Genomic DNA, 11,969 nt, shown 5'->3' on the forward strand with positions numbered 1-11,969 from the left:
GTGGCTGTGATGTCATGGAGTAGCCGCCTCGGAAGGAAGAGCTGGGATGGTTGGGTGGTCTAAGTGGAGTGCTGGCTAGGGACTTTATATTAGAGGGTAGTGAGGTCTTCATGGTCCAGCGACACGTCCCGAGAAGTGAGGGGAAATGGAGCATCTCCCTGGAAACGCTGGGATCTTAGAAGGTTTCTGCATACCCAGGTGTGGTTGCAGCTGAGGCTGAGAGGGTCTTCTGTTCCGGCCTTGCTGGATAACGTATGCCTGCCAACTCTATGTAAACAAAAAGCCCGCATTCTTTTTCCCTATTTAAACGGGAAATCAGCGTTTATGTAGCGCCCCCTAGCTTCAGACGCCTTTCATACACTCGTTTAATCACCGCGATTGGCCAAATATAGAATTCTCTCAATTAGCTGTGAGAGTTGAGGCCAGAGAGAGTAATTTGTCCAAGTCAGGTAGCCAACTGTAAATCTACTTTTTCTACAGGGTGCTTCTACGAAGTTGAGAAACTACTGTGTCAAGTTCAGACTGCGGTAATTTTTGCTTTACTAAGAAATCTTTAGTGGATTCCTACAGTCTGCAGAATGAAGTCCGTGAGTTACATTAGGCCCTAGCCTACCTTTTCGGCTTCATCTTACCCCTTTCTCAGTATTTATCCAGCCCTCCTAGCAAAATGGGGTCTATTACTTGCTTAGGGAACTGGAATTTCTGGGTTTGCTCTACAATATATAGTTAGAGAAAGTCTTAGGAGTCAGAACTTGGATTTGAATCTGTTTTGCCCTTTCCTGCTTGAGTAACCTATAGACTTGCTTACTGCCTACAGACCTACCTTTTCTTCTCTATAAAAGAGAAATAATAATAGTGCCTCCTCAAAGAGTGGTAATAGGGCTCAAATGAGATCATTTTTGTATACCATTATTTGGTCACTTTATACTTCCCTCAATTTGTGTGTGTGTGTGTTTTTTTTTAATTTTTATTATTTATTTATTTATTTATTTATTTATTTATTTATTTATTTTGAGACGGAGTCTCACTCTGTGGCCCAGGCTGGAATGCAGTGGCCAGATCTCAGCTCACTGCAAACTCCGCCTCCCGGGTTTAGGCCATTCTCCTGCCTCAGCCTCCCGAGTAGCTGGGACTACAGGCGCCCGCCACCTCGCCCGGCTAGTTTTTTGTATTTTTTTAGTAGAGACGGGGTTTCACCGTGTTAGCCAGGATGGTCTCGATCTCCTGACCTCGTGATCCGCCCGTCTCCGCCTCCCAAAGTGCTGGGATTACAGGCTTGAGCCACCGCGCCTGGCGTGTGTGTTTTTAAACTGTTGTCTGTGAATGGCTCAAAAGTTCCTTGAAAACAGAGACCCAGTTTTTAAAAACTGTGCTGTGCGTTTCATATATGAAAAGTGTTCAATATTTGCAGATGGATTACACCTCGGGCTTCAAGTCCAGGGAGTGGAGAAAGAATGAAGAAAGTATCAAAATGTGTTTCCCATGACAGAAGCAGGGCAGTGTGGTGGTGATTTTGTGATCTAGGTTGAAGTCCCTGAGCCATCATTTATCATCATGTATGTAAAAGTAACCAGGAAACTATCTTACAGGTACTTAATTCATGTTTGTTTCATTTTCCTCGTGATCTTTTCAAGGTAATCCTTGAGACTGTCCTCCACCTCCTCAGTGAAAAGAGAGCATTTTAAAAATGGAGGTGTACGCGAAGATTTTTATTTGAGATTATGTATTTATAGATGCTTGTAATTTTTTTTTTGGTGGGGGGATGGAGTCTCTCACTCTGTCACCCAGGCTGGAGTGCAATGGCATGGTCTCGGCTCACTGCAACCTCCGCCTCCTGGGTTCAAGCGATTCTCCTGCCTCAGCCTCCTGAGTAGGTGGGACAACAGGTGCGTGCCGCCACACCCGGCTGTTTGTATTTTTAGTAGAGAAGGGGTTTCACTATGTTGGCCAGGCTGATCTCAATCTCCTGACTTTGTGATCCGCCCACCTCAGCCTCCCTAAGTGCTGGGATTACAGGCATTAGCCACCGCGCCCGGCCGATTCTTGTAATTTTTAAGTGAAGAAGATAAAGCTCAGAGAAGTCACAAACCTGTATAGGAGCGGATCCAGTTCCCATATACCACACTGCAGAAGTTAAGGATGTGCAGGACTACGTATGTAAGGGAAAAAAACAAAACAAAAAAAGGATGAAGATAGTAATCCATTCACCTTTCAGTTCCGTGAGTTTCATGAGGTGTGCCTGTCTTGTTCGCCACTGTTTCCCCAGCACCTGGATTATACTAGTCTGGATAAATATCTATTGAAGAAATTAATGCAAACGTCAGTAGCCTACAAACGGGTTAGGAAATGAAAAGGTAGTGCAGTATGAAGGGGTGGAAAGGGGATGATCACTTTCCTCCCCATCAAAAGTCATGACAACATGCTTATAACAAAAGACAGGTTAACGAGAGAAGCCTAACAAATTAATGTGCATAAGCGTGGGGAACAATACAACAAAATAAGAAAACTCAATAAGGGTCAGATGGTTGAAGCTTAAATACTTTTCACAGGGGAGAGAGAGGTGGGGGGACTACAGGCAATTTTAGAGGAGTAGTAAATGATTTTAGGAGATAGTAATGCAGAAATTCACTTGTAAATTATTCTCTTTGTAAACCAAGTGAAACTAGAGAACCAACAATAATTTGAAGGCCGGGGGTGAGTGACTCACTCCCATGATCCCAGCTACTAGGGAGGCTGAGATGGAAGGATCACTTGAGCCCAGGAGGCAAGATTGCAGTGAGCCAAGATCTCGCCACTGCACTCCATCCGGGGTGATAGGGTGAGACCCTGTCTCAAAAACAAAAAACAGTAGTTTGAGGCAAAGTTTGGGCTCTAAGTGTGGTGGTTAATTTTCAGTCTCTTTCTCTGTGATGTGAGTTGTTTTTTTCATGAGACCAGGTCTCACTGTGTTGCCCAGGCTGGAGTGTGGTGGCTATTCACAGGCATGATGATAGCACACTACAGCCTCAAACTCCTGGCCTCAAGAATCCTCCCAACTGAGACTCACAAGTAGCTGGGACTACATGTGTGCACCACTGTGTCTGGCTTTGTGATATGTTTTAATTTCTTCTGGTTAATGAAATTTCAGGGAGGAAGGAGATAGAAAGCAATTGTGTTCTTTGATGGGTCTGGTTTCTAGGTAGGTAAGAAACTTCAAAGAACAGTCTTATCCTGTGTTTTGGGGGAGGCAGAGGATTGAGAGGCAGGAGGTTGGGTGGGGAGATCAGAGACACCTTGTGGCTGCTTCTCTAGTTCAGCATGTCAAAGCACTGAATTTTGAGGTATTGTTTTCTGACAATGAATAGGCAATGTAGTCCAAGGCAAAGAGCATTAGTTTTGTACCACACAAAAACTGGACTTAAATTCTAACTCTGCCTTTTGCTAATTCTGTGAGTTTGGACTGGATAAAAATGTTATGGAATATGTTATAACTATACAAATGGAATAATTCATATAAGGTTACTGAAGGCATTAAGTGAGATAATAAACGTAAAATCTATAATATGCTGCCTGGCCATGGTGAGAGCTTGCTTAGTAGTAGCTATGGATTATAACCTCTAATGAGCTATTTAAGTGGTTTAAAAAGTTGGACATGGAAGGTAATACGAGCAATTGTTATGTTAATTTAGATGTGTAATTTGTGAGGTGACAACTATAATATCTAACATTTATTCAAGCTTACTATACACCAAGCATTGTTGTAGGTATTCTACATGAAATTAAGTACATTAAATCATTACAACCCTATGACTTAAGTGCTACTATTACTCCCATTTTTATGGAAGAGGGAATTTAGGCACGGAAAAGGGAAGAAGTGGAGCTGAACTTGAAATTCAGGCCAAGAGCTACCAAAAAAAAATTAGAGTGGAGAAGAAAAGTGGCTAATCATGATTTCACTAACCTTAAATAGGTTTTTTTTTTTTTTCTTTTTTTTTTTGAGACAGGATCTCATTCTGTTGCCCAGGTTAGAGTACAGTGGCTCATAGCTCACTGCAGCCTTGAACTCCTGGGCTCAAGTGATCCTCCTGCCTTAGCCTCCCAAAATTCTGGGATTACAGACGTAAGCCATTAAGTAGGTTCTTAATGTAGCCTTATAATTCTACTACATGTCCTTAGACTATTCTCAATTTCAGTGTACATCAGAGTCACCCGAAGGGCATTTTAAAACATAGATTGCTGGGCCCCACTGCCAGTTTCTGATTCAGTTGACTCAGTGGCTAGGGCCCTAAAATTTATGAAGTGGAGCCTGTCCTTGTTTACACACATCACTATTGTTCCATCCGATTTTTCTTTCTACTATTGAGGCATTCCCAACATCATACATACATACTTTTATGTCTCCCATCTTAATAAAAGACTCTTCTCTTGATCTCATATCTTCCTCTAGCTCCTCATTCCTATTTCCCTTCATATAGAAACTCTTTGAAAAGATTGTTCATACTCCATCTCCTATATCTGTCCATTCTTTATTTTATCTTTTGAGACAGGGTCTTGCTCTGTTACCCAACCTGGAATGCAATGACATGATCATGGCTCACTGCAACCTCCACATCATAGGCTCAAACGATCCTCCTGGCTCAGCCCGCCAAGTAGCTGAGACTAAAGGCACACACCACCATGCTCACTAGCTCAAACTTTTCTCCTTTTTTTTTTTTTTAAATTTTTTTGAGACAGAGTTTCGCTCTTGTTGCCCAGGCTGGAGTGTAATGGCATGATCTCAGCTCACTGCAACTTCTATCTCCCAGGTTCAAGCGATTCTCCTGCCTTAGCCTCCCAAATAGCTGGGATTACAGGCATGCACTGCTATGCCTGGCTTTTTTTTTTTTTTTTTTTTTTTTTCGTATTTTTAGTAGAGATGGTGTTTCTCCATGTTCGTCAGGGTGGTCTTGAATTCCCGACCTCAGGTGATCTGCCAGCCTCGGCCTCCCAAAGTGCTGGGATTACAGGCCTGAGCCACTGCACCTGGCTTTGTCCACTCTCTTTTAACGCTACTCCAATTGGCTTTCTTTTCAACCCTCCATTGAAATTGCTGTTGTCAAGATAATCAGCAATGTCCTCATTCCTACATTCAGTGGTCAGTTCTGACTTCATCTTACTTGATCTGCAGCATGAAACACTTTTTTTCATTTTGCCTCCAGGACATTTTCTCTCGTTTCTTACTGGTTGCTCTACCTCAGTCTTATTTGCCGGTTCCTTCTCATCTCCCACACCTCTAAATGTTGGAGTACCTCAGGGGTCAGACATCAGATATCTTTATCCACACAGACTCCCCAGATGGCCTCAACTAGTCTGGAGCATTTAACTACATTATTAACATCTCCAGCCAGACCTTGTCCCTGAACTCCAGGCTCATATATCCAACTGACCACTTGACATCTCCACTTGGACATCTAATAGGCAACTGTAAAATGTCCCAAAGTTAACGTTGGATTACCTGCCCCCTCAAAGCTTCTGCATTTCAGTAAATAGTAACAAGTCCTTCCAGTTTCTCTAGTCAACAATCTTGAAGTCGTACCTAAATTTTATCTTTCTCCCATCCAATCTATTACTGCCAGCTTTACCCCTTCAGACTAAACACATTCAGATCTGACTGCGTCTCACTACCTACCTATTATCTCTCACTTTTGTTACTGCAATAGCCTCCTAACTGGTCTCTCTCTTATAATCTATTCTCAACATAGCAGCCAAAGCGATCATTTAAAACTGAATCCAATTTGGGGTGGGGTGGGACAGGTGGGAGGAGATGAAGACAAGATGAAGATCCCTAAATGGGGTGGTGGTAGCAAGTGGGCAAGAAAAGACAAGAATCAGAGAAAGAGGAAGAAATCATCCAAGGAAGGGGAGGAAAAAAATCACCCATTTCAGATTTATATCTGGGCTGGAGGAAAAAGTTTCTGTTAACGTTTTCACGTAGAATATACAAAACCTTGGGGGTGGGTGGTGGAGAATGAGTCACATTCATCTATTCAAATGTTTAAGCACTAGGCTCTAGGGATGTAACAGTGAATAAAAAATAAAAATAAAAAAACAATTTCCTGCCTTCACAGAGCTAATATTCAGTTTTCCTATTAAAACATAAGTCAGATGTCACTTTTTAGTTGAAGACCATCTGATCTTCTGGTAAAAACCAAAGTTCTTATGGTGGCTTAAGATGCGTTACTTGACAGATCTAGCTACTCCTCTGACCTGATCAGCTCCTTTTGCTTCAGGCGCACCAACCTCCTTGTTGGACCTTGAACCCTCTCTCAAGGGCTTTTACACTTGTTCCTTTTGCTTGGAATTCCCTTCCCTCATATCTTCATAGCTTACTCTCACTTGAATTCTGTGGAGATGTCACCTTGTCTGTCTTTGGGCAAATTAGGAAAGGAATACCTCCTTAGTGGATGCAATCTTTTAAGCACATGGCCTAAAGAAGGACAGTCTTTGTATGAAGAAATGGCGTCTTTTCTAGCAAATGCAACCCTGCAACAGGGCATCATTCAGGGTTCTAAAATTCCAGCTACTTGGCAAACTGAGGCAGGAGGCTCACTTGAGCCCAGGAGATTGTGGCTGCAGCGAGCCATGATCACACCACTGCACTCCAGCCTGGGTTACAAGGTGAGGCTCCATCACAAAAAACAAAAAACAAAAAAAAGAAATGCATTGGACGCTTATGCTAATTTCCAATTCAGAAATTAGGAATAGTTGCCTATATCATTCCTATCTCCCATGTTTTCAAAAATGTTATTTTTAGTTTCTGAGACAGGGTCTCACTGTTGCCCAGGCTATAGCACAGTGGTGCAATGTTGGTTCACTGCAACCTCCACCTCCCGGGCTCAAGAGATCCTCCCACCTCAGCCTCCCAAGTAGCAGGGACTACATGCATACACCACCACACCTGGGTAATTTTTGTATTTTTTTTAGAGATGGGGTTTCACCATGTTGCCCATGCTGGTATCAAACTCCTGGGCTCAAGTGATCAGCCTGCGATGGCCTCCCAGAGTGCTGGGATTACAGGAGTGAGCCAGTGCACCAAGCATAAATCCCTTTTTCCGTAAGAGGACAAGAAATCAGTTTTATCCGTGAACCCGTTTTTCATAGTTGTATGGAAAACCCCCCACAACCTCAAAGTCCTTTTTCCTATTTTCTCCCTCAACAAGCAACACAGACAGAAGACTTCTGTGACCAAATGTGGGGGAATTTCTCATCAACACACAAGCAATCAGTTCTGCACTGGACACCAGCCGCGTGTTCTGTAATTCAATTCAGATACTATCTACCTGGAGATAGCGTCAGAGCCCACAGGTTGAGGGCCCAGTTCCCGAAACTGCTCCCTCCTTCCACCCCAGCACAAGTTGCAAATCTGGGCCTACAGAACTTCTGACTGACGGGCTTCAAGTTGGAGTACCAACTCCTCGATTAATCTGCTTGAGTGGCTCATAGAATTGAAGCAAACACATTTACTAGTTTACTATAAAAGACATTACAAAACATACAGATGAAGAGATGCACAGGGAAAGGTATGGGGGAAGGGGTGCAGAGCTTCCAAGCCCTCCCCAGGGCACCACCCTCTAGGAACCTCCATAAAAAAGTCTACCAATGGTACAACTATTTATTTGGGATAATTTAAAGATGATTCTGTTCAACAATATTGGACAATTCTTTTTACTTATTATCTTTTTACAGTAAACAAAGTATAATCCCAAAGTTCTGCAGATATTTAATTGGGAAAAGACACAACCCTGCAGTCAGTTGGGAAAAACTACCTTTAGAAGAGAAAAATGAATTATTTGGGAAGAAATATATTAACAGAACTGTATTTCCAACCCATTTACTTTTTAGGCCATGAAATGTTCTCATTTGAGCCACTTCTGTGCACACACATTTAGAGAACCTTTTGAAAATGAATTAAAAGTCTTTGCCTTCTTCAATCTGTTGATAAACTCTTGAGAGTGCTGAGAAATCTCCAGAAAACCAGTATGTTTTCTCTGGGGAACAAATTTCAGAGCCTCTTCCCAATTACCAGTGTTTTTCAGACATAACAAAATACGCATCATTTGATCTAAGGTGAGATTTTTGTTACCAGTATCCCATTGTAAATATTTATCTAATGGAAGGCATTCAGTTGCCAGCTTCAGCCGTTTTGCCTTGGCTAGGGATGTGCCTGGCTGCATCATCTTATCAACAAAAGACCCAATTATATAAACTTTGTCATGCCTGAAAGTAGTCATAACATTGGGAGAATCTGCAGTTAAATAGATAATACTGTCCTTTGGAAATAAATCTACATGAGACTTTTCTGTTGCTGTTAAAAGCAGTTTGTCCCATTTTTCTTCATACCGTTTAACCAACTCTCTGTGATAAGCACTATCTGTTTTTAGATTGCAGAAATAAATATGGAAAGGATCAACATTTCTTCTGTTCCATCCTTCACTTTCTAAAAGCTGGGAAATAGTATACTGCAATTCTTTTGGTTTCATATAATTTTCGTAAGCCATGTCAAAAACCAAAGGTTGTCCAAACTGCATGGCCTGGGCACCCTTCCAGCCCATTGCAATGTTTACATTCCTATCCCAAAGTCGTAAGAATAGAAAGTTTCGCTGTTTATCTTCCTCAGTGGTTTCCAGCAGCTTGACTTTTTTTGCTTCTTCCCTTGCTGCTGCTTTCATTTCCTTTTTTATTTGCTTAGCTTTTTTGTGTTTTTCCTTCACATATAAATATTTTAAATATTTTTTTTTTGCTGTTTTAGAAACACATTCCATAATGGTTTTGAGCTCTTCTTCAGTGATGTGTTCTGGTACTTCTTTGCCAAGCAATCTCCACATCTCAATGAACTCTCTGGTGGCAGCTAGAGGATCTTCATCCTTACTGCTTGAGACTGTTGAAACACATTCTTCTTGCACACTAGATTTCATGGTAGTTTTCCACTTATCCAATTCTAGCTCTTCAGAAGGGGGTGTACTCTCATTATTAGGAGAAGTAACAGCTGGTATTTTGGAAGATATGTACCTCGGCAAAATTGTTGAATATAAATTATTTCTCTTCCTATGAAGGGTAAATGGCACCAAAAACCTGGTGAAGGGTCTGAAGAAATTGACACAAACACTCATTTTGAGGAAAGCAGATATGTAAGAAAACTCCTGTAAAAGAAGAAAAATGCAACTAAAAATTAAGATTTTTAAAACTTAACAACTAATTGTGCAAGTATAAATCTGAAATACCAAAATAAAATCAATTTTTGAAACACAAAGTCAAATCTTTGTACCAATTTTTTTTCCTAGACTCCTGTGGCCTAGAGCCTGTGATCACTCATTGAGCAAAAAGTTTAAAACTTAGTTGGGTTCTTGGCCGGGTGCAGTGGCTCATGCCTGTAATCCCAGCACTCTGGGAGGCCAACGTCGGTGGATCACCTGACGTCAGGAGTTCAAGCCTAGCCTGGCCAACATGGTGAGAAACCTCATCTCTACCAAAAACACAAAAATTAGCCAGGTATGGTGGCAGACACCTGTAATCCCAGCTTCTTGGGAGGTTGAGGCAGGAGAACTGCTTCAACCCGGGAGGTGGAGGTTGCAGTGAGCCAAGGTTGTGCCACTGCACTCCAGCCTGGGTGACAGAGTGAGACTCTGTCTCAAAAAAAAAAAAAAAAGTTGGGTTTTTATTTTAGAAATGAATTTCACTATTGCTTTAGCTAAAAGGATAACTTTCCTTTTCAGATTTTTATCTAGGGGCCCAGATAATGTTACTGGGCAACAAATTTGTGTATCACCAAGGCAGCTGACATCATGATGCTACATTCTCCTACATTCTACACTAAGCCCAGATACAGAACCAAACACAAGATCCTTCACAAAAGCAACAAATAAAGACAAAGGACATGAAAGCAACTGAGAATGGCAACAGGTAAAAAGCACTCAGGAACTGCTGTACCAATGCCCTCATTACAGAAATATACTGAGATCTACTGATCAAAAAATAGCAACAAACTCTTCCCCAGTTCAGGCTTTATTTTGCAGCAAATGTTTTTAACAAAGAAAATGTCCAAGATTGGGACAAATGTATAAAAAGCTCCACAATTTTATCCTAAAGGCCTGGATGTCCTTGAGATATTGAAAGTGCTTACAGATGTAAAACTAGTCTCAAATTTGAAGGAAAAGAAATAAAGGGAATTCAAATTTTTACAAAATGCAAATAAAACACTTGAAAAATTCCTTCTTCCCTTGGCTTCATTTAATGACCCTGCACAGGTTTCCTGCTCTCTGACCAGTGCACTGAGGTCCAGATGCCCCTCCTTTAAAGGTGGGTATAACTCTGCATTCTATCCTATTCTTTTTTTCAATCTATATATTTCCCTTGTGCGATGTGACTTACTTCTGTGGCTTCAATGACCATTCATCAGAAAGACACCTCAAATGCAGGCCGGGTTCGGCGGCTTACTCCTGTAATCCCAGCACTTTGGAAGGCCGAGGAGGGAGGATCGCTTGAAGCCAGGAGTTTGAGACCAGCCTGACCAACATGGTGAAACCCCATCTCTACTAAAATTACAAAAATTAGCCAGGTGTGGTGGTGCACGCCTGTAATCCCAGCCACTCGTGAGGCTGAAGTAGAAGAATTGCTTGAAAAGGTGGGGGGGTGGGGGGGGGGGGCGGAAGTTGCAGTGAGCCGAGATTGTACCACTGCACTCCGGTCTGGGCGACAGAGTAAGACTGTCTCAAACAAACAAACAAACAACACCTCAAATGCAACAAATCGAAATAACCCCTCTACCTTTGCTTCACAATCTGGTCCTCCTTCAGTGTTGTTTCAAGGGATATTGCTATCCATTGGTATTGTTCCCAACATATATTTCTAAGCCTATTGCGGCCAGGTCAGCAGCATCAGCATCTCTAGCTACTCTTCACCTCACACTTTAGTATTCCACCATTAGTTTTCACAGCACTCTTGTCCCTATGACAGTACTTCTAACACTGTACTGTAATTGGCTGGTTATCTATTTGCCTCTCTAGATGGTAAGGACTAACTAGTGTCCATGAGGACAAGGACTTTGTCTAGAATGTTAACATTGAATCCAATGCTTGACAATAAATATTGTCAATAAATATTGGCTCACAGTAATCACGCAAATATTTTCCTAATATCCTTGCTCGATGCTTCTTACATTAAAAAAAAGAAAAAAAGTTCAGCCTCCCTTTATTATTTTTTTGAGGGGTATCGGAGTGCAGTGGCGCCATCTTGGGTCACTGCCAGCTCCGCCTCCCGGGCTCACGCCATTCTCCTGCCTCAGCTTCCCGAGTAGCTGGCACTACAGGCGCCCACCACGCCCGGCTAATTCTTTTGTATTTTTAGTAGAGACGGGGTTTCACTGTGTTAGCCAGGATGGTCTCGGATCTCCTGACCTCGTGATCCGCCCGCCTCGGCCTCCCAATGTGCTGGGATTACAGGCGTGAGCCACCGCGCCCTGCTCAGCCTCCCTTTAAAGAGAAAACAATTTACTTTAAAATCCCCGAAATATTTAAGCTGGAGTCCCCAGGCACCAGTCTAATAAACATTGATTTCAGAAAGAGTTTTAAAAGTTTTATTCTTGTAACTGGTAAAGACTTAGAATACCACAGAAATGAAAACCCCACTTGCAAAAAGCAATCAAGGACATCGTTTCAGGAACCACTGATTTTGTTTAAGGTACTGTACTAGTTACAGTTTATTATTCACTGGGCTTCCTCTTACCTCTGGACCTTCCGAGCGCATATGCTCCACTAAGTGCGTCCCGGAACGTCTCCGGCGTCCTCCCACCCCCAACACACACATTAGGAGAAAGAAGAAACTCGCTTACCAGGAGTGCAAAGATAGTGGTTCTAGCTGACGCAAAGTGCAGGGACCCTAGAGGACGAAGGACTCCGCCGTATGGACGCCCAGTGACCCGCGCCGAAGCCAGCACGCAGCTTACCCAACATTCC

The 11,969-nt window shown here is 42.3% G+C and overlaps 1 protein-coding gene and 1 long non-coding RNA gene across 2 annotated transcripts; one reads left to right on the forward strand and one right to left on the reverse strand.

The window, feature by feature from the left end:
• Positions 1-21: 21 nt before the first annotated feature.
• Positions 22-9,159, forward strand: LOC135969420 (uncharacterized). Its single transcript, XR_010584678.2, has 3 exons — positions 22-198; positions 481-527; positions 9,072-9,159. It is a non-coding gene; the product is annotated as an uncharacterized lncRNA (long non-coding RNA).
• TRMT10C (tRNA methyltransferase 10C, mitochondrial RNase P subunit) lies at positions 7,617-11,961 on the reverse strand. The gene is made up of 2 exons (XM_005548266.4): positions 11,846-11,961; positions 7,617-9,158 (listed from the first exon to the last, which is right to left on the reverse strand). The coding sequence occupies exon 2, from the start codon at positions 9,126-9,128 to the stop codon at positions 7,875-7,877; it is 1,254 nt and encodes a 417-aa protein (XP_005548323.3). The 5' UTR covers positions 9,129-9,158; positions 11,846-11,961; the 3' UTR covers positions 7,617-7,874.
• Between the last annotated feature and the right edge of the window lie 8 nt (positions 11,962-11,969).

Source organism: Macaca fascicularis, chromosome 2 (assembly GCF_037993035.2).
Source record: "Macaca fascicularis isolate 582-1 chromosome 2, T2T-MFA8v1.1".
Lineage (NCBI taxonomy): Eukaryota > Metazoa > Chordata > Mammalia > Primates > Cercopithecidae > Macaca > Macaca fascicularis.